Below are 22,943 nucleotides of genomic sequence, written 5' to 3' on the forward strand. Positions count from 1 at the left end.
CAGACAATCCAGTGGTTGATAATGTGTGGGTCTGAACCAGACAATCCAGTGGTTGATAATGTGTGGGTCTGGACCAGACAAGTCTGTTGTTCATAGAGTGTGGGTCTGGACCAGATAACCAGTGGTTGATAGTGGGTGCCCGATCACTTCCAAGCATGGCTCACCAGCTGGTCTGGGTACCCCATCACTTCCAAGCATGGCTCACCAGCTGGTCTGGGTACCCCATCACTTCCAAGCATGAATCACCAGCTGGTCTGGGGACCCCATCACTTCCAAGCATAGCTCACCAGCTGGTCTGGGGACCCCATCACTTCCAAGCATGGCTTACCAGCTGGTCTGGGTACCCCATCACTTCCAAACATGAATCACCAGCTGGTCTAGGTACCTATTCACCTCCAAGCCTGGCTCACCAGTTCTTCTTTAGCTCAGTGAGAAGTCAAGACCAGGTTAGTAGTTCCTTTGGTAAGTTACTGACGCAATACTGACATCAGACAGAACGTCCTGCGACAAGAACATGCAAGACAGAGACTTACTCTCATGTGCATGTGCATCTGAGTATTACATTTTTCATCGATGAATGATCTTGTGAGCAAATGACATCAGTCTCTTATGAAGGCAAGGGACTTCAACAACAACTCACAACAGGCAAGCCATTGGTACTTCTCCCATCGTCCTTGTTTCATAATTATATCCTGAGCAAGGCAATATAATGTTAGTCTGAACAAAATGCATGACAATCATACAATGGATTACAGAGAGAACAAAGAGACGAGAACTGTGTGACATACAAAAGAGAAATATTACGACTTAGAAATCAATGCCAGCATTTGTTGATATAACATGACAAAGCCAGGCTTTGATTTCAAGATAATTTATTCTCAGCGGAGGAAAATGTCATGTCTCTGGCTATAGTGTGCAGATACAACAATGCTGTGGCCGACATCAAAGGAGAGAAGTGAAAATGCCAGTTCTGTTTACGACAACCTCTACTTCCCTACAGCCCAGCTTGGCGCCGGCAGATAGGGAACACGGCCATGTTGGTATACTCCGTCTATCTGCTATATGTACTGATACAGTGGTACAATGTTGTACCATGATACAGATCACATTTATTATGTGGCTCAAACAGCCTAGTCGGAGTGAGTGAATAATTAACAAATAACAGACATATCATGGTAGTTTGTACAGAGACAAGTATGGGCCAATGGTTCACAGCTTGAGCAACGATGAGGCTCAGGTACGGTGAGTCAGGTCACATGGTGACCCTCTGATCCTCATCTTAGTCGGCTCACATCACAATGGGGTTTGGTGGACCTATTCTTCCCTGGAATCCCCACAGGGAGACAATCATAGGGGTTTGGTGGATCTATTCTGCCCTGGAATCCCCACAGGGAGACAAGCATAGGGTACTTGGGACCTATTCTTCCCTGGAATCCCCACAGGGAAACAATCATAGGGGTTTGGTGGACCTATTCTTCCCTGGAATCCCCACAGGGAAACAATCATAGGGGTTGGGTGGATCTATTCTGCCCTGGAATCCCCACAGGGAGACAAGAATGGGGTCTGAAGACCTATTCTGCCCTGGAATCACCACAGGGAGAAAAGCATGGGTCTGGGAACCTATTCTGACCTGGAATCTCCACAGGTAGACAAGCATGGGGGTCTAGGCCTGGAATCTCCACAGGGAGACACAGGATTGGGTTCTGGGGACCTATTCTGGCCTGGAATCTCCATAAGAAGAGACACATAGGGTTCTGGAGACCAAATTCTGCCCTGGAATCCCCACAGGGAGACAAGCATGGGGTACTGGGGATCTACTCTACCCTGGAATACCCACAGGGAGACAAGCATAAGGGTCCGGGGACCTATTCTGACCTGGCATCCCAACAGGGTGACATGCATAGAGGTCTAGTTAACTATTCTGACCTGGCCTCCTCACAGGGAGACAAGCATGGGATACTGGGGACTTATTCTACCCTGGAGTGAGTGAGTGAATATGGTTTTACGCCGCTTTTTGGAATATTCCAGCAATATCACGGCGGGGGGACACCAGAAATGGGCTCCACACATTGTACCCATGTCGGGAATTGAACCCGGGTCTTCGGCGTGACGAGCGAACGCTTTAACCACTAGGCTACCCGACCGCCCCTATTCTACCCTGCAATCTACACTGGAAGACACAAACTGGGTTCTGGGGATTTATTCTACCCTGGATTCTACACAGGAGGAATAAGGAAGAAAATAAAATAATTCATCACTACAGGTCTAATGCACCATGAGCAATTTCTTGTAAATTTTGTAGTTCACCAAATGAAAAACTTTTTCTGAAGAGCAAATCTTGACATATGGCGTATCATGATAAAACACATGTATCTCTATATCACACACCCTACTTCCCCTAACACAACATCACAAGAAACAGATGCTCCCGGAACAAGCTCACAAGGCAGTGATGAATGTGCAGTGGCTGGTGATATCTGATATCAACCAGGAAAATCAACTTAATTAATACACTACTCCTCTAAGCACTGGAAAAAATAGAAACTTATACATTAGACAGCTTAATGTACAGTAAAACCCAGCAGACTGAGAATCCTTGGGACAATTAAATATATATACCACTAAAAAAACAGCTAAGGACCATGGGTCCTTAACATTTTGTTAATAGTATATATGGAAGTAGCTGTAGCTTCAATAAGAGAGCTGAAAGAGATTCTGCCTTGGATATAAGGTTACTTTGTGATAAATCATACATTTCATTAAGTTGTCATTAATGAGGTTCCATGTCATGAAAGTACCAAATGTCAATATACATGTATGTAATTGGCTCATCTTTCAAACAATATATCATAAACTGCAAAATATTCATAAATTATATACAGAAGAGTTCAATTTATATAATTATTTGAAATGCAATATTTTACTTTAATATCCCTTTGCTTTTGTGTTTTGTTTTGTTTGTTGTTTGACGCCATACTCAGCAGTATTCCAGCCATATGATGGGGGCCTTTATATGATCAAGTCAATACCAGACATTCCATTGATTGATATTGCGAACACCGTCTGTATAGGACAACACATCATCAACCAAGTCATTGAGCATGATCACCTGATCCATTTGGTCGCCACTTTCCAGTGAATATCATGATGTGACATTTCCAGGCACCCAATCTTGAGCAGCATCTGATAGTTGTTACAATGTGCTCCACATTACACCTGAAGTTGTCATATAATGTCCATCCATGAAGCTCAATGTCATGTAATGTCCATCCATGAAGCTCCATGTTATGTAATGTCCATCCATGAAGCTCAATATCATGTAATGTCCTTCCATGAAGCTCCATGTCATGTAATGTCCATCCATGAAGCTCAATGTCATGTAATGTCCACCCATGAAGCTCCATGTCATATAATGTCCATCCATGATGCTCAATGTCATGTTATGTCCATCCATGAAGCTCAATGTCATATAATGTCCATCCATGAAGCTCCATGTTATGTAATGTCCATCCATGAAGCTCCATGTCATATAATGTCCATCCATGATGCTCAATGTCATGTTATGTCCATCCATGAAGCTCAATGTCATATAATGTCCATCCAAGAAGCTCCATGTCATGTAATGTCCATCCATGATGCTCAATGTCATGTTATGTCCATCCATGAAGCTCCATGTCATATATATGTCCATCCATGATGCTCAATGTCATGTTATGTCCATCCATGAAGCTCCATGTCATATAATGTCCATCCATGATGCTCAATGTCATGGTATGTCCATCCATGAAGCTCAATGTCATGTTATGTCCATCCATGAAGCTCCATGTCATATAATGTCCATCCATGATGCTCAATGTCATGTTATGTCCATCCATGAAGCTCAATGTCATATAATGTCCATCCAAGAAGCTCCATGTCATGTAATGTCCATCCATGATGCTCAATGTCATGTTATGTCCATCCATGAAGCTCCATGTCATATATATGTCCATCCATGATGCTCAATGTCATGTTATGTCCATCCATGAAGCTCCATGTCATATAATGTCCATCCATGAAGCTCAATGTCATGTATTGTCCATCCATGAAGCTCAATGTCATGTTATGTCCATCCATGAAGCTCCATGTCATATAATGTCCATCCATGAAGCTCAATGTCATGTATTGTCCATCCATGAAGCTCAATGTCATGTAATGTCCATCCATGAAGCTCCATGTCAAGCAATGTCCATCCATGAAGCTCAATATCATGTAATGTCCATCCATGAAGTTCAACGTCATATCGCCATCCATGAAGCTCCATGTCATGTAATGTCCATCCATGAAGCTCAATGCCATGTAATATCCATCCAAGAAGCTCAATGTCATGTAATGTCCATCCATGAAGTTCAATGTCATATTTTGTCCATCCATGAAGCTCCATGTCAAGTAATGTCCATCCATGAAGCTCAATATCATGTAATGTCCATCCATGAAGTTCAGTGTCATATTATGTCCATCCATGAAGCTCAATGTCATGTAATGTCCATCCATGAAGCTCAATGTCATGTTATGTACACCCATGAAGCTCCATGTCATGTAATGTCCATCCATGAAGCTCCATGTCATGTAATGTCCATCCATGAAGCTCAATGCCATGTAATGTCAGCAATATTAAATCACAACTGTTACCAAATCTCGTCTGATCATTGTTCCATCCGGGTGCACGGGTGGCCCAGTTGTTTAAGGCGTCATGATTCACTGTGCAGAGTTGTGTCCCTTGGGCATGCTGAAACCTATGATTGTGGGTTCGAATCCCAGTTCGCCCTGATTATGTTTCTTGGTTTGTCAGCACCATACCCATGCTTGTGGGTTTCACCGTCTGAGACCTGCAACACTTCAGGCTTTCCTCCTACACTAAGCTGACAGGCCGTGATAGAACTGGAATAATGTTAAAAGTGGCGTTAAACCAAACTCAGTCACTGATTGTTCCATCCAACCTGACTTGGCTTGGATGGTTAAGTGGTGCTGTATGTAACGACTGGTGACAATGTCTTGGTGTGAATGGTCAAACGGCGCCGTGTGTGACAACTGGTGACAATGTCTTGGTGTGAATGGTCAAACGGTGCCGTATGTGACAACTGATGACAACATCTTACCTGCATGATAAGCAGACCCAGGAAGTAGGCGTTGGCCAGGCGCTGGAACTGCTCAAACAGGTTCTTGGGCAGGAATGTAAGCACATTGTACTTGGACGTGGAAATGTAGTTGTTCTGGGGAGAAAGTACAAACATGAGCACACCCAGCTGGAGACTCTTAGCATCTTTTACAATAGTCCCTAAATGATAACATATAGAAAACCCCTTAAAATTGGCAAATTTCTACTGGTTCTATGATACCTAACTATTGGACAGATTGGCAAGGACTTTAGGACTAGTGCTAATTTCTAATGCTGCTGACTGTAGGTGTATGCTCCATGGCATGACAATGACTGATTTGGGCACTTGCACATTGTCCTGATGGAACAGGATATTTTTTCTCAGCTTCCCTAAGTATCTTAGACTTAATTTCATCCTGTATTTGTCTCAAAAGTGCAGCATAATATGCTCAGTTTATTAACTGTCCTTTTGGAAGACAGTCCACCATGGTGAAACTCTCGGTACCCCAGAACACTGAGGCTATAATCTTTTCAGCTAATGAGACAGTCATTGCCTTCTTTGGTGGTGGTAATGTCAAATGTTTACACTGTTTTGATTGATGTTTGGACTCAGACTGGAAGTGGTGAACCCAAGTTTCATCCATAGTCACAAATCTTTTGCAAGACCCTTTCTGGATCAGTTTCAAACAGAGATAGATTATCATGAGACACGTGCCTGGAGCTCTTTTTTATCAGACGTCAGAAGCTTTTGAAACCAAAGTTTCTGTGACAATGGATCGTACTCTCTCCTGGATATGCCTACTGGACTTGCAATATGATGCGCAGTCTTTTGTCAGTTGGTCATCACCATATCGTGGATCATTTCTGGTGTTTCTGACGTAACAGATAAGTCTCTCCCTGCCACACTGAAACATTGCTGGGCACCTATGCCAAGGACTTGGACGGGACATCCGTTCCCAGTGTTGTACTCATACCTTCATGAATGGCTTTTGGTGTGGTGTCCTTTTTTCTGCAAGGTCCTAATCAATGCATATACCTCAAGTTTGTCCATTTTCCAATGTCACACCTGCTTATTTACCTGACTTGTCACAGCGAAACAGTTTGCTCGTTTGACTCAAGTTTTGTGGATATACCTCTATGGCATCATGTAATGTCCACAAGGAAGGATTTCACTATTTAGCAATTCCTTAAATTAATTCTATCTGAGGCTCAGAACTTATCAATCAACCCTTGTATAATAGCAGACAATTTCTCTTGTAATTAATTGATACTTTGATATTATTACATTCCTATTTTTAACCCAAATATTAATATAGAGTTCTAAAAAGAACCTTATTGAATATATATTGATCATATACCGTGTTGCATCACTCTGCTCGAAAACAAAACCTACCTACAAGTACAATAGCAAGCAAAGAAATCTAGATCCTTGCCCAACAGGTGTATGTGGGCGTGACTGGTTTCAACAAAACATTCACCACAAATGAACGGACATTGTGGGGATTCAATTCCTGAATGACTCAGAGCAGCACAACCAACCACTGAGCTAACTGTGGCCACAATCGCCAACTGCTGCCTACCTCTTCAGAACACACCTTAATGTCAATGTTCCATCCAGACTTAGCGTGTATGGGTTTATGCCTTTGTGAACAGTATTTAAGTTACATTACAGCATGTAAGCTGCGAGTCAGACTTGAAGTGACTTATTCACAGACGGTTAAAATTTTGGCAAAACCCCTGGTATGCTTCTGACAGCAATTTCCTAGGCCAATTTCAGGATTCAAACTCACAATCAGTGCATCCTAACAAAACCAGGGGACATAAGTCACTTGGGGCCTGAGATGTAACAACAAAAATACTCACAGAGTGAAACTAACCAAATAACGATGAGGTTGTATGGTTATAAAATATGCACAGTTTGTACTAAACACTAAATTTGTACTAAACACAGCTAACTGTGAATTTGAGGTTTATATTATGAGAACATCTGCTGCGACCTCACTATTTCATGTTTCACATAATTATGTGTCTGACTGCATCAGCAATTTTAAGTACATTAAAAGAATTAATGTTAATTCACTGATAAACATTCCTGACATTGTACACGATGCTGCTTTTTCCAGTATGACAATCATGATGCATAAAGCCAGCCAGGCGTTTTGTCTCCTATAACTAATCTCGCACATCTCTCGTAGAAAGGTGAACACAATTAATCAACAGCCTTTCTCACATACTTGTTTTTAAGTTTCGTGTCACCATAGCAACAACTAAGTTGTAGACGGGTATATTGTTTTGTCTGTTTTTCTGTTGTTTAACGCCGCACTGAGCAATATTCCAGCTATACGACGGTGGTCTGTAAGTAATCGAGTCAATCCAGTGATTGACATCATGAGCATCAATCCATGCAATTGGGATCGATGACATGCATCAACCAAATCAGCGAGCTGGTATGTTGTTATAATCAATCACTATCAAATAGTGATGACGCCAGGTGTTCATGAAAAGGTGGGTGTATCTTGACCCACCTGTGGCATCTTTTGAGCAAGCGTCGTACGACACGCTGAGTCAGCATTGTATATAATGGAGGACCGGGGGCATATTCTGCCCCTACATGTGTTTAAATTCATACAGGAGAGAAATAAATCTGTAAACACAATTCTCCGATGTACTTGACGTCTTTATAACTACAAGCTAAATAACGAGCATCTAAATTTATCTCCTTCGTCTCGTTGAAAAAGACACATTTCAAGAGCAAATAAAATATTTGAACTTTCAAACTGGATTTTTACATGATCAGAACGAGTACAATAGTCACATAATCTTGTTTCCAAAAGTTTGCACAGTTATTTCCCCAGATGCGACCGAATCTAGGACTTGTCAAACTGAGTATTTTCAGTCTGTTCATGGCCACGGAAGCTTTTTCCCACGACACTGAGTGACACCGATCACTGGACGCATAAAAACAAACACTCCTCCATCACAACCCGGGCATTGCAACTGGCACATCAGTCAAGCCAATGCTCTGGCATGGCAATTATCTACAGCCAAATCTATGTCAAAATGTTCAGAGTAGAGTTAAAAAGAATCTGAGGTACATGTGATGTTTGCACAGGTGGTGAAAACTCCGTTCTGAGATTGCCATTAAGTTATTATCCAAGTCAACCAAATAAATAACATCAAGCAAAAAAATTACTGACATGTCAATATTCTAAAACATGTGGTATTTTCACATTTTTTTCCATTTTCACTCTCTTCTTAAAAAACAGAAAATCTTTTTTGTGTTGAAACAGAAAAGCTGACTAAAGGGAAGACATCTGAGCCCTGATTTTAAATATCTGTCAATTTTTCTAAAGATATGATGTAAAACAGTTGCAAAGTAGCCAACCATTAATGTTCAAAAAGAGTGAGGGGCAGTTGGGTAGCCTAGTGGTTAAAGCATTCACTTGTCACACCGAAGACCCGGGTTCGATTTCCGACATGGGTACAATGTGTGAAGCCCGTTTCTGGTGTCCCCAGAAGTGATATTGCTGGAAAATTGCTAAAAGCTGAATAAAACCATACTCACTCACTCAGAAAGAATGAATTGGTGTTTGTTCTTTCATGCAAAACTCAGCAATATTCATGTTGAATGAAGGAGGCGTGTAAATATCCCAGTCTTGACCAGTGATTGATATTATGAGCTATAATCCACGCGGATATGTTAACAAGCCACCAACCAAATCACCGAGCTTGACAACCCAGTCCATTAAAATAATTCCCTCTTAAGACCAGTATTGGTTGCTGGGGACCAATTTTAACCATGAATCCCTACAGGTCTCCTATTTAGGCACCTCTTTAGACAAGCGATGGGGTACTGGGGACACATTCTCAATTCTCAATTCTCAGGCCCCATCAGGGTTCAAATAGAGTCTCCACTTGAAAGGAATGGATTATTAACGCTGAAAAATAATGAAATGAACATTTCTAAGGAACATAAAAGTGGCAGTAACATCCAACAAGATGCACATTTCAATGTTGTACTCACTGCATATTCAAATTGAGCATTGTATTCTGTGTCATTGGCTTTTATTCTTCTTTCAATTTCTGAAAAACAAAAAATGAGATTAATTAGGTTTCTAATCGGTAACAGTGACACATTAAGCTATAATGCTCACAGTAAGAATGAGAAACAGGGATATTTAATCATTCTAACTAGACTCAAGCCATAAGAGAGTTATCAGATATCTCAGGTTGTCAACCTCTACTCCAAGCTGACCAGGCCTAGTTGTGTTGTCTCCATGGGATCTTCAGTGACATCATCGATATTTTAGTGCTGCTCCATGACCTTATGAAAACATTACACACAAGAATGTGAAGTTTGGACGATGGCATCATGAAACAGAATATATTACATGGTTCTAAATTTGAAGACTGCAAAACACTAAGTAATGCCAGTGTTCTGTAGCCTGTCTGTGTGTCTTGTGTTGACTTGTTGGCTCCAGGCATTCCGAGTACACAAATACCTTCTGCCACTATGACATTCAATATCATGTAACAAATATTATATTTGGGATAACACTTTCTTTGAGAAGTACAGATTCTAGCACTTTTTTTGGTTGAGTCACGTCCGGGATTGATTAAGATCGCTTTATGTGCTGGCGATTAGGTGCCTAACTCTGGCAATAAGGATTCGAATCCCGGAAGGGACTCAACCAAAAAGAGTACCAGAATATGTACTTTACTAAGAAAGTGTTATTCCAAATATAACATTTGTTACATTGACTTCCATGGTCTGGTGGAGGTTAAAGTTGGTTGGTTGGTTTGTTGTTTAATGCCGCACTCAGCAATATTCCAGCTATATGACGGCGGTCTGTAAATAATCGAGTCTGGACCAGACAATCCAGTGATTAATATCATGAGCAATGATCCACGCAATTGGGATCTATGACATGCATCAACCATGTCACCGAGCCTGACCACCCGATCCAAATAGTCGCCTTTTACGACAAGCATAGTCACCTTTTACGGCAAGCATGGGTTGCTGAAGACCTATTCTCCCCCGGAGTCTTCACGGGTCAGAGGTTAAAGTGGCAAACATGTGGAGAAACATGAAAACACCCATATTGGTAAAACAACAATGCAGATACTGTATGCCTTCCTAGGCGGCTATTGTTCAAAGGGTCAAGGGTAAAGGGTCACCTCTCTTTTCTAATGCACTCAGGAGGTTATCACAGCTCTACCCTTGAGCAGTCAACATGGACATGTTTTCACCACATCAAAATAACAAAGCAATCTCACCAAATGGGATGGTTCTTCCCACATGACTTAAACCCCCATCAATTAAGACCATGTCAAAAACATATTAGCTCTGTGAAAATACCATTGAGCTGTAGATAGATCAAGAATATCATCAGCCTGATATAGAATCCAAAATGTTCATGATACTCCTTACAGGGTACAGACAATCTGACTCGGATTACCATATTCGACGTAATAAACGTCCAGGGAGCTCTCAAAATTAAAAATAGGGGGCTCTTATTAGAATATAATTTCGGCAAAATTTGTTTTTTGTAAATTTCTAGGTTTATGTACCTGAAAAGATACAAAAGAATACGGTAATATAGAAAATGTCCCCTAATCCTGCTCCAACCTACCCCTGCCACTATCGCCAGCATTACACTACATTATCAACACTCTGCTACAGTTATCACACCCAGAACAGCATCAGAACGTCGGACAGGGGATCAGCCAGACTTAAGAGATGCAGACCCATATATAAAGATGAATATCACGGCACTAAGGATTGCCGCAGTACAAAATGCTAACAGCATTGCCCACCATAACGAGAGATAGCACAACCAGCAAATGTGATGAGATTACAAATGACAGTCAAACAGCCTGGCGTGCCTGTGCAATCGCCTGCCATCATGGCATCCGGACAAACAGAGTGGAGTCCCGCAGGGATTGGTATTGGTGCCATGCTGCCTCAATCAATGTGCCTGGGACGTAATTGGCAAGGGCTCTATGTCACCGGCCAGGATAGTCCTCATCACAGACATCAATTGTATTTGTGACACACCTTGCACATTATCAGTCATCAGAATGAGACTTCACAAGGAAGATCAGCCTACATCTTGCCACAGACTACAGTGTCCAGGCTTTCATCATGATGCAGCATGTGCCAGTATTTACCCCATCCTGGTTCTCGTGGAGTAATGTGACAGCAGATCACATGTGAAAGAGTAAATTATTAAACCATATTTGGGCTAATACAACTTCATAAGTTGTCAGTTTCTGATCTGATTGAAGCAGTTGATACTCCCGTAGCCTAAAATATAAGGTTGAAAATATAGAATGGCTTCAAGCAAGCAAAGAGCTTTAAGCTCTTATTAAAACTTGAAAAGATAGCAAGTTTAACTTGAAAATTGAAGGTTCATGTCAAGCACTGCCTGAATTAATTCGAAGTTAAAGATGACATAGACTCAATGTGGCAAGGATTCAATATGTACAACAATTCAGGTAAACAAATCCTGAAAAATGCCAACATGTTTGTATGCACTGGCAAGGATACACAACATTGGGGCACCTGCAAGGATACACAACATCGAGGCACCTGCAAGGATACACAACATCGAGGCACCTGCAAGGATACACAACATCGAGGCACCTGCAAGGATACACAACATTGGGGCACCTGCAAGGATACACAACATTGGGGCACCTGCAAGGATACACAACATCAGGGCACCTGCAAGGATACACAACATCAGGGCACCTGCAAGGATACACAACATTGGGGCACCTGCAAGGATACACAACATTGGGGTACCTGCAAGGATACACAACATCGAGGCACCTGCAAGGATACACAACATCGAGGCACCTGCAAGGATACACAACATCGAGGCACCTGCAAGGATACACAACATCGAGGCACCTGCAAGGATACACAACATCGAGGCACCTGCAAGGATACACAATATTGGGGCACCTGCAAGGATACACAACATCGAGGCACCTGCAAGGATACACAACATTGGGGTACCTGCAAGGATACACAACATAGGGGCACCTGCAAGGACAGTAGGCCATATTTTCTATATACAGATTCTTAAAAAATTATATTGTGATACGCATGGTGGAAAGAATAAACCTCAATTTACCGATATATTGGTAATACTGCCAGCCAACCTTACTGACTACAAAGCACAATTAACTAATCAGTCAGGGTGGCCTCTTTGGTATGTGGATTTTCAATTCCTACTGCAGGACCCGGTTTTTCACGTGCATGGTCAAAGTCACTAGTGCTAATACGCTTAAAATGTCCCCACTATCTTTTCAACTGTAAAAGTTAAAACATGACATACACAAAAGAACTGTGTCACAGTGACAAAAGAAGAGAAGCTGAGAAGACTAAAGGAACATCACTGACTGCAGCTACAAGCAGTGACCCAGGCAGCCTCCCAGTAAAACAATCCTTCAATGTTGGACCTATTCCACTGACAACATAAATATATCTTCTGTGTTCCAGACAAATTAGGGAAATTGACACATCCAATGCCTCCTTGTCAAGCTGGAGAAAACTATAGGAGATTAAACACTTTTTTTCCAGCAAGATCGATCAATGGTTGTAGTGCAAACCTAAAGTTCAACAACCCCATTCAATAGAAACTGTTGAACACAGTGACTCCATCTCTACCTGTGAAGATGGCTGCTTCACTGGTGAACAGTACCTATGGCCTTCAGTTGTGTTCCAGTATGCCTGGGGACTTACAACACCAAAGAATATTACAAGTATTCGTAGGAAACTATCAGACACTTGGAATGGGTTTTACGTCTGAAATGATCAAATACACACTTACGTCACAAATGAGAGAACAAGATAGGACTTTCAAGGCAAAATCAAACTAGGAGTACTTCTGACACAAATACCTTGTTTGTACTGATTTTATCACAGCTCCAAAGAAAATCATCTTAGGTCCCAGATTTGTTCATATTTGAATATTAGAAATCACCCTCCAAAAACCTCTAAATTCAGCCTTTTTGACAAACTTTAGCTTGGATTATACACAAAGTGTCGTCATAAGTACACACAACTATTGAAATGGACCAAGTCCAACTCTCATTTATATGAACACGTCTGATAGCTTATATAATGATTTTATTTTCTCATTTCATAAATCCTGCAGATCTAGTGGGCCAAAGAGGGCACTCATCCTTCCTTGTGCATTGAGAAATCAGTGAATGAGTGAGGTTTTATGATGCTTCAAGATTCCAGCCTCATCAACACGGGGGACACCAATACTTCACATACTGTATCCCTGTGGAGAACTGAACCCAGGTGTTTACCATGACTACTTGACCACAGGGCTGCACCCTCGCTCCCTTAGTGGAATGTAGTAGTGACTACAGGTATAATGACAGTGGGCTCGCAATACAATACATATTCGGACACTATGAATGCAATACCAATCGTATCCCGGTACAGTACTTATTATTTCATGATATCATATTTTTCCAAAAAACATTTGTTTACAAATTACAGAGACAGAAGATGGGCAATTGTAATGCATAAACATATAGCTTAGAGGGCACTGTGTGTTTCATAGCCAAACAGGAAATACTACATAAACTGGTTATTATTCAAATGTTTTTACACCAAAGTATCTTGTAATGTAATATATCATATGTATTGCTGTACAGGGGTTGTAAATATACCATATATCACCATCTATAGAGCAACCCGCATAAAAGGCGACCCCACATATAAGGCGACCCCCTCCTGTACAAGCCCTTAAAATCAATACTTATTTATATACCCCTCCTATAAAGCAAATCGGAATAAAGCACGTCACCAGCGCATACACAATCCCTACATTTGCAATAAAAACATATTTGCCTTCCGCTAAAAAAAACCTTACATCACATCCCTTCGGCTAATTCAGAAAAACGAACAGATCACAACAATTAAACTTGGTCAATAAAAATTTGAAATTTGAGATAAAACATCATGATGATTTACCGATGAAATCATATTTCCTGTTCTGATAGGCAATGTTTTATATCCAAGGATTAAGATTACCGTGTGTATTGTCTCATAAACTAAGCCGGAAGCAACAATCAGCTGTGCACACGTTTCTCGGAATCTACCGGTGATTCGGTTAAAAATTACCCAATATTATAACTACAATAGAATATGTTAATATGCAGTAAGATGGTTCATCATCAACCATGACGAAAAATAATTGTTTTCAGAAAGGACCTATTTTTGCTGCATAACATTCAGTGTCAGGATCACATACTGGTTCTTTGGCTCATGTGTCCTTTTGGCTGGCTGGTGTGTTGATAACATCTGAATCATGCACACAAAAAATGTTCAAACAAACATACCATGCACCCATCAATCACCATTAATCCCCGTATGACTAATGTCAACCTTGAGTAATACTCCCTATATTTTGAATGCATCTAGCTTGCCATTTGATCTGCATAACTAATGGAGTGAAAATATATATACAGTAAACTATGTTTATAACGAACACACTTATAAGGAACTGACAAATATAACGCACTGTAATTTAGTCCCGTCCATTTGCTGTTTAAATGTTGTATATATGCAGTTAACAAACTACTGTTATAACAAACTAAAATTAGTGATTCCTTTTCATAATATTTTTCATGTTAAAGTCACACATTATTCCAGCTCTTTGATGGCAGCCTGTAAAAGAATTCAGAAAAATCCAGTGATTGATATTATGAGCAACAATTTACAGTGTCAGGGTAAAATGACAGGCTCTCAACCATGTCACCAACCAAGTCCCAATCCATTGAAACACCTCTTACAAGGAGGTGAGGACCTATTCTAGCCCCACAAGGGGTATGTGAGTGGGTAGTGGATGGAGGCAGGGCGGAGTGGATGGAGCCAGTGAGGACTGGATGGAGCCAGTGAGGAGTGGATGGAGCCAGTGAGGACTGGATGTAGCCAGTGAGGAGAGGGTGGAGCCAGTTACTAGTGGACGGAGCCAGTCGGGACCGGATGGAGCCAGTGAGGAGTGGATAGAGACAGGGAGGAGTGGATCGAGACAGTGAGGAGTGGATCGAGCCAGTGAGCTGTGGATGGAGCCAGTTACTAGTGGACGGAGCCAGTCGGGACTGGATGGAGCCAGTGAGGAGTGGATAGAGACAGGAAGGAGTGGATCGAGACAGTGAGGAGTGGATCGAGACTGTGAGGAGAGGATGGAGCCAGGGAGGAATGGATGGAACCAGTGTGGAGTGGATGGTTGGTTGGCTTTTTTCTGTTTAACTCTCAGCAATATTCTAGCTATATGACTGCGGTCTGTAAATAATCTGGACCAGACAATCCAGTGATTAATAGAATGAGCATCGAACCACACAATTGGGATCTATGACATGCATCAACCAAGTCAGTGAGTCTGACCACCAGATCCCATTAGTCGCCTCTTACGACAAGCATAGTTGCCTTTTACAGCAAGCCTGGGTTGTTGAAGCCCTATTCTATACCCCGGATCTTCATGAGTGGATGGAGCCAGTGAGGAGCCAATGGAGCCAGTGGCGAGTTGATTGGTCCAGTGTGTGTGACAGCACAGGTATGGTGCAGAAAAACATAGGATCATATTAATCAGGTTGAAACTTGCATTTCTAAGCCAATTGATGCCCAGTGAATTGTGGTGCCTTAGATAAATCCCCCCACCCCTACCACCCCTCTCCTGCATTTCCCTCCCCTCCAATCAGCTGTTTGCTAATCCCCCTATCATATTGACTCTGTCCCCCTGACATGAAGCTCATAATGTCACATCATACAGTACCTCTCTCTTGAACAAATGTGCGACTGACAAGAGTAGGGCCGAGAGAGTGACTTCGGTGCACTGATCACCACTACAGTCAGACACAATTCCAAGTTGACTGAGATGGTGTTGATTAAAGTTTGATAGGAAGAAAGTTGGTACCTGGCTGCCAAGCCTGACACAGTAGAGTTAGTAATTTGACCATGTTGAATATTTTAGGATCCCAGCCAGGATAGTATCGGAGAGCTTCAACAAATCGATTTTCTTTTCCACTGAAAAGTTCATGAAATCGCACTTTCTTTCAGAATGTTCGACATTCAAAAGAAGAAACCATGAGGTGTTGATGAATAAATTATCACATTTTCCATTCGGTACTTCCTACTTAATGAAAATGACTTGATTTTTACTTGGCAATTTGTAGACTAATTGCATAGGAAATGGTAAACTGCTAACACGAGATGGGTATAATTATCATTCAGGGTTTTCCTTGCATATTTTTATGCAAGGGATGCCGGCATCAGTCCTTGAGGCCCAGTGGAAGCACCTCACTTGGCTATAACATTGTCTATAATTAGCTGAACACTGCCAGTGTAATGATCCTGCCCTGATTGTAGGGTGCAGTTCAGGGACAGAACCTAATAGCACATACCACTTTGTGTGACCTGTAACACTTCAGTCAATGATAGATCTTATTCTAATTATGCAATATTGACTTAATATTCAATTTCTACTGACACGGATAGTACTTATGACACAGGGAAATAACACTTAGAGGCTGCTACAGCAGGTTTCTTATTAAAGACTGGGTCACACTACAGCTTTAAAAAACACACATCAGACAGCATTATGCAACACTAGCAGGTAGCTTCACACTGCAGACACTGTCACACAAAACACATCTTTACAAAATAAGGCAGCTTCACAAAACACAACACACATCTACTCATGACAGGGCAGCTTCACAACACACAACACATCTTCACACGACAGGGTAGCTTTAACCCTTTCGCCCCGACTGCCCGATTTATCGGGCAGCATAAACCGTGTCCCAGTACCCGGCTGCCCGAAAAATCGGGCGAGAACAGTCCAAGCCCCACACCCGGCTGCCCGATAAATCGGGCGGCGCGAGCGTGTTTACAAAATCGCTCTTTCTACTTCCTTTCTCGTGTGTAATTCTAAATATGGAAACGAGATCTACACGTGATTGACACGTCATTCTATGGAATTTCCCCGTCTTTTTGGCGCGAAAATCGCGGATGTCACCTGTTTTCGCGACAGGTATTTTTCTCGCTTGAATCGTAAATCAAGCGTAATGGCGGCCAACTACGATTCGGATAGCGATCAGATGATTAACAACGACTCTATCGGGAATAATAATGTGTTTGAATTGAATAATTTAAGCGAAGGGGAGAGGGAATTTCGCGAATATTTTGGTGAAGATTTTGACGGTTTCGACGAGGTGTCCCCCCCCGCCAACTTTCAAGAATGGGAGTGGCAGAGGGACCACAACAGTGGAGACATGAGGGATTTTGAAGAGGCGACCGGACTCAAGAATATATATATATTGACACGTACGGTGAGTGTAGAGTCATGCTATTGATTTTTTCCAACTGTTTTACAATGATTCTGTGTTTGAACAGATTATCAGTGCGACAAATGAGAATGCAGCCTACACGTGAACGAGCGATCACAACAACAACAAAGGTGAGTGGCATGACGTATTTGTTTCTTTTTTTTTAATTTATTTTTCTGATCGCAATCCGAATTGTAGTTTGACGGTTTGTCGTATGTCCTTATATTTCGCTCAATTTGAATAAAATTTATTTCTATAATCATGTTTGCTCTCTTGTTTTTTACATCTTAATTTAAATTTTAGTAACTGTATAAATTATTTATTTATTAATTGATTTAATAAAGTACTGATTTAATTTATTATGCAGTTGTAAATAGCAGTGTATTGTAAATATGTTATCACAACTTTTATATTTGCAGAACTTGAATTTACGATCTTTTTGTCCTTTTACAATCTTTCCCTCTTCAGATCAATCTGTGATATCTTCCCTGTGATGTCATTCTTATAGTAGCTGTGGTTCAATGTTCATGTAATGTGATAAATTACTTTTTAAAAACTTAAATACTTAATTTTTGTTTCAAATCCTGAAAAAGAACAAAATAAATCAAATATTTGTTTTTACCTGTGTTAACGAGTTTACCTGCGTTAACAAGTTTACCTGTGTTAACGAGTTTACCTAAGAGGCTGTAGGTGTATCATAAGTAATATGTGACATCAGTATAGAAAACAAAGTCAGTACCAAGAGTTGTAAACTTGTTAATTTGTTTACAGATGTGCATGAAGAGAATTTACCTGTAACACCTGCGATTACCTGTGCCGTCCAAGATGACAAGACCACTGTGTTATGTTTACCTTGTATCTGTGATTTAGTTTTGTGATTTTTAATACAATTCGAGCCAAAATTCATTGTCTGTTTTCATTTTTTCAGTGTTTTCAAGTTTTATTTCACTTGTAAACACCTGTAATTAGATAATGACAAAGGTTAGAGACAATAACAACAAAGGATATTACAGCATACTTAATCCTCTTTACAATGGTATATGATCAATGTATATTAAAAGCAAGTTTCTGGTAGAAAAAGTGCATCAAAAATGATGGTGTGATTTTCCAATAATACTGCCAGGGAGGCCAGTGTACAGGCCTTGTCAGTGTCAGGGCCTGCAGGGTTTCAAGGGACATAACTCTGGGGCAGCCAGTGATGAAAGAGTTAAAACACACAACACACATCTTCACACGACAAGGCTGTTTTACAAACACAACACACATCTTCACACGACAGGGCTGTTTTATAAACACAACACACATCTTCACATGACAGGGCAGTTTTATAAACACAACACACATCTTCACACGACAGGGCAGTTTTACAACAAACAACACACATCTTCACACGACAGGGCTGTTTTATAAACACAACACACATCTTCACACGACAGGGCAGTTTTATAAACACAACACACATCTTCACACGACAGGGCAGCTTTACAACACACATCTTCACACGACAGGGCAGCTTTACAACACACATCTTCACACGACAGGGCAGCTTTACAACACACATCTTCACACGACAGGGCAGCTTTACAACACACATCTTCACATGACAGGGCAGTTTTATAAACACAACACACATCTTCACAAGACAGGCAGTTTTATAAACACAACACACATCTTCACACAACAAGGCAGTTTTATAAAACACAAAACAGCCAGTTCTACATCCATCTGTCATCCAAATCTCTATGTTGTGCCAGTTTAGACAATCGTCCACACACTTCCGTCATGACCTCTGTCAATGTGGAGACAGACCCTCCTTCAGTGTCCAGCACCTGGTGCACAACAGACGTCTGCTGCAGTTCAGGGTGCACCACTAGAGGCCACCTGATCCCCAGGTGTTGCATCCCCTCCAGATGTGCACACAGGAAAGACCTGCCAACATCTATTCCTATGTTCCATGACAAGGACATGTCTTTCTTTGTCCCTATCCTGGAGACATTTCAGTTCAGGGTAGTGGACGTGAAACGAATCTCCCCACTGTCCAAGAAGTAGGTTCCAGTACATGCAAGGCTCTCTTGAATCAACAAGAAAATCCTGTACTGTCCAAATTAGATAGCCAAATGCTAATGAAGGCCATGGCAATCTGACCAAAGAATTAATCCGTCGCCTGCAGATAAAAGGGTGTCAGACTTGCATGGTACTTGGAAGACAACTAGTGAATGATATCAGATTTGTTTGCTAAAGTATGACAGTATTTTAAAGACATTCCCAAATGTCACCATAACTCCAAGCGCTGTAAGACAAAGGTGCAAGGGCACCATTTACAGTTTGGCCGAATATGGCTAGAAGTTGAAAACACAGTTCACTGCCGATAAGTGGCAGCACCATAGTTTGTTGTTTAACACCACAGTCAGCAATGTTCCAGCTGAACAACGGCAGAGTGTAAATAGTTCATCTGAACCAGACAAGCCATTGATGCACATTGTGAGTAATAATCCATGTGATCCTCAGGTTACCATCACAAGCCATCAACCATGTCACCAGGTCCATTCAGCAGCCTCATCAGCTTCCCACTTTGGGTTCTAAACATTCCATTCCTCTGCCACATACAATTATAGATAAGTGGTCATGTGGCCCGGAGCCTCTCAGCCGGTGACTGGGGACAAATCTCAAGTTCCATCCAGCATAACATCTCGATAAAAACAAAGACTTGCTTGATGCATGTCATCGCATCCCAATTGCGTGGATCCATGCTCATGATGTCAATCACTGGATTGTCTGGTCCAGACTCGATTATTAACAGACCGCCGTCATATAGCTGGAATAGTGCTGAGTGTGGAGTTAAACGAGGAACAAACAAAAGAAGTCTGAGTTAGTAGGCAACACATAATTGCACTAGTGCGGCAATTTGGGAGAGGATGTTTAGTCAGTATATAAGTATAGGGATATATATGGCTATAGGGGCCTGATCTTATGTCAGGTCAAGTCAGGGTCAAATATCACAATAAATCAAAATCGTACAATATGTTTAGAAGTGAACGACAAACTACATGTGTACCAAATTGCAGTTCATTAGCGGAAAATAGTGGCACATAGGGGCAGAGTTATTGCTGTTTATTTGTTTTTACATATGGCTGCTGAGGTACATCGCTAAAAAACCAGGCCTGTTGGCTAAAAATCGGATAATAATGAAACTTCATACTGAGACTATATCCAGTCAAAGTGCATATCCTAATCAAATAACTTTTATACATTAATCATAAAACAATGTTACATGTAACCATGTAAATTTATAGAATAGTTATCAGTGATCAGTGATACTTAGCGCTGTACACATATACATTTGTATATATATATTTGATTATTGGTCTTTTTTCTAAAACTGCAATGAATTCTTTAGGGAAAAAATTAAAATTTGAAAAATATAAAGCAGTAATGGAATTCTTAGCACCTGTAGAGTATGGCAATACAGTATCCTCACCAGACAAGAACTTGTGTCTTGTTTACATATAGAGTGTGATTGGCCACATCAGGGCAAATTTGTGCTCCCTGCAGTTTCTCAAAGTTGACAGGCCTTCCATTCTTTCCTGGCAGAAGACGTGGCGTTTATGTCGCTGCTTTCAACCAGCATTGTGAAGCAGGAATCACCACTGTTTTAACTATTCCCTTTAAGCCAAACCACTGTCATATACGAAAGGTAAGTAACCAGATAGCTTTTCTCAAATAGCTATAACATACCTGTCATCGAACACTGACCCTGCAGAGAGTGTGTTTGTTTGTTTGTTGTTTAACGCCACACTCAGCAATATGATGGCGTTCTGTACATAGTCCATAGAGTGGACCAGACAATCCAGTGATTGACATCATAAGCATTGATCCACACAATTGGGATATGATGACATGCATCAACCATGTCAGCGAGCCTGACAAACCCAATCCCGTAAGTCGCCTCTTACGACAAGCATAGTTGCCTTTTACAGCAAGCGTGGGTTGTAGAGGTGTAACGATACGGGAGGGTATAAGGTGTTTATTTACTGTTATAGCAAATTGTCAGCAATACAGTATGTTTTACTGAAACAACAAACCGGCTTTGAAACTGTTAAACGTATTTCATGTTTCAAAGTACAGTATTTTCTTGAGTATAGTGCACACCCATGTATAATGCGCACCCCCATCTAGCGGGTTCAATATTTTGGAAAAAAAGAAATTTGAATATCATGCACAGAAATTTTTTTTACACCATACCCCTTCAGCGAAGTCCGGCAAACGAACGGGTGATGAGAAACTTCGTCAGTACAAATTCGAAATTTGAGATAAAAAATCACCAGACATGTTGATTTACCGTTTAAATTGTATTTTTTGTTCAGCTAGGCTTTGTTTTATATCCAGGGATTAAGATTACCTTGTGTATTTTCTCGTACACACGTTTTCTTGGAATCTACCGGTGATTCGGTCAGGACACACCCAATGATACAGGATTTTACAGGATTTTAATGCAAGGATCGGCAAAAGTTGTATCTGAAACTATTTTTTTATCAGGAATGATATATTCCAATATCTTGTTAATTTAGATGCAGCTTTTACTAAACATATTTAAAATAATAATAACCCTAAGCGAAGCAGCTGATCGCTATTATGTTTTACATGGAACCAGTCTGACCTGTCAACGTCAAGGCTCCCGTGCACGTGATCGCGAGAATTACGTGTTGACATAGAATCTTCCAAAAAAACAAATATGACTTTTAACAAATCAAAGTATGGCATTTATGATATATGTATCCATTCTCTGTCAACTTAAGGTTGTTTCAAGGCGTAAATAGCGGTAATCTGACCGTGGTTGCTGTTAATAACGGTGAGTTGTGCGATCTTCCGATCGCTTCACACACGATTTCGCCGAAATTAATTAAAACAATATTAAAAGGAATTTTGAATAAAATTAATGAAATAAGTTACAAACATAAGTCCAGATATACAAAGAACACTTTTTATAGCCAGACAGTGCAATTACATGAATAATTTGCGAACTTCAGTATGGATTTGTTGACATGGTATTTCCGGTGTTACGTGCTCACGGTAATGTCTTTCCAAAGGGGAAAAAAAACATCAAAACTCATTAATTCGTGTATAATGCGCACCCCCCTTCTACACAGCTGTGTTTTTTTTAAAAAAAGTGCACACTATACTCAAGAAAATACATAAGTAAAACTGTGTTATGAAAATATTGTATGTATCGCGATACATGCTTTCCAAATCGATGCATCGTATCGTGGGCTGTGCATTGGGATACAATACTGTATCGCCGTATCGTTACACCACTAGTGGGTTGCTGATGACCTATTCTAACCCGAGTCTTCACGGGCATTACAGAGAGAGATCCGCTTCATCATGACTGTAGGAATTAACATATGAATGAATACGTACTCCGTGGACTCACTACTAGTTGACACCATAG

The 22,943-nt window shown here is 40.9% G+C and overlaps 1 protein-coding gene across 7 annotated transcripts in view; it reads right to left on the reverse strand.

Moving 5' to 3' along the window:
• LOC139442723 (phospholipid-transporting ATPase ID-like) overlaps positions 1-22,943 on the reverse strand; it is a 141,408-nt gene that overhangs the window by 47,548 nt on the left and 70,917 nt on the right. For all 7 annotated transcript variants that reach the window (XM_071223641.1, XM_071223712.1, XM_071224068.1 and 4 more), the window contains exons 4-5: positions 9,162-9,220; positions 5,139-5,252 (exon numbers count right to left, since the gene is read on the reverse strand). In XM_071223641.1, coding sequence (XP_071079742.1) covers positions 5,139-5,252; positions 9,162-9,220 — 173 coding nt within the window. The remainder of the gene's footprint in view (positions 1-5,138; positions 5,253-9,161; positions 9,221-22,943) is intronic.

This window comes from Haliotis cracherodii, unplaced genomic scaffold (genome assembly GCF_022045235.1).
Source record: "Haliotis cracherodii isolate W230 unplaced genomic scaffold, xgHalCrac1.p SCAF_1, whole genome shotgun sequence".
NCBI lineage: Eukaryota > Metazoa > Mollusca > Gastropoda > Lepetellida > Haliotidae > Haliotis > Haliotis cracherodii.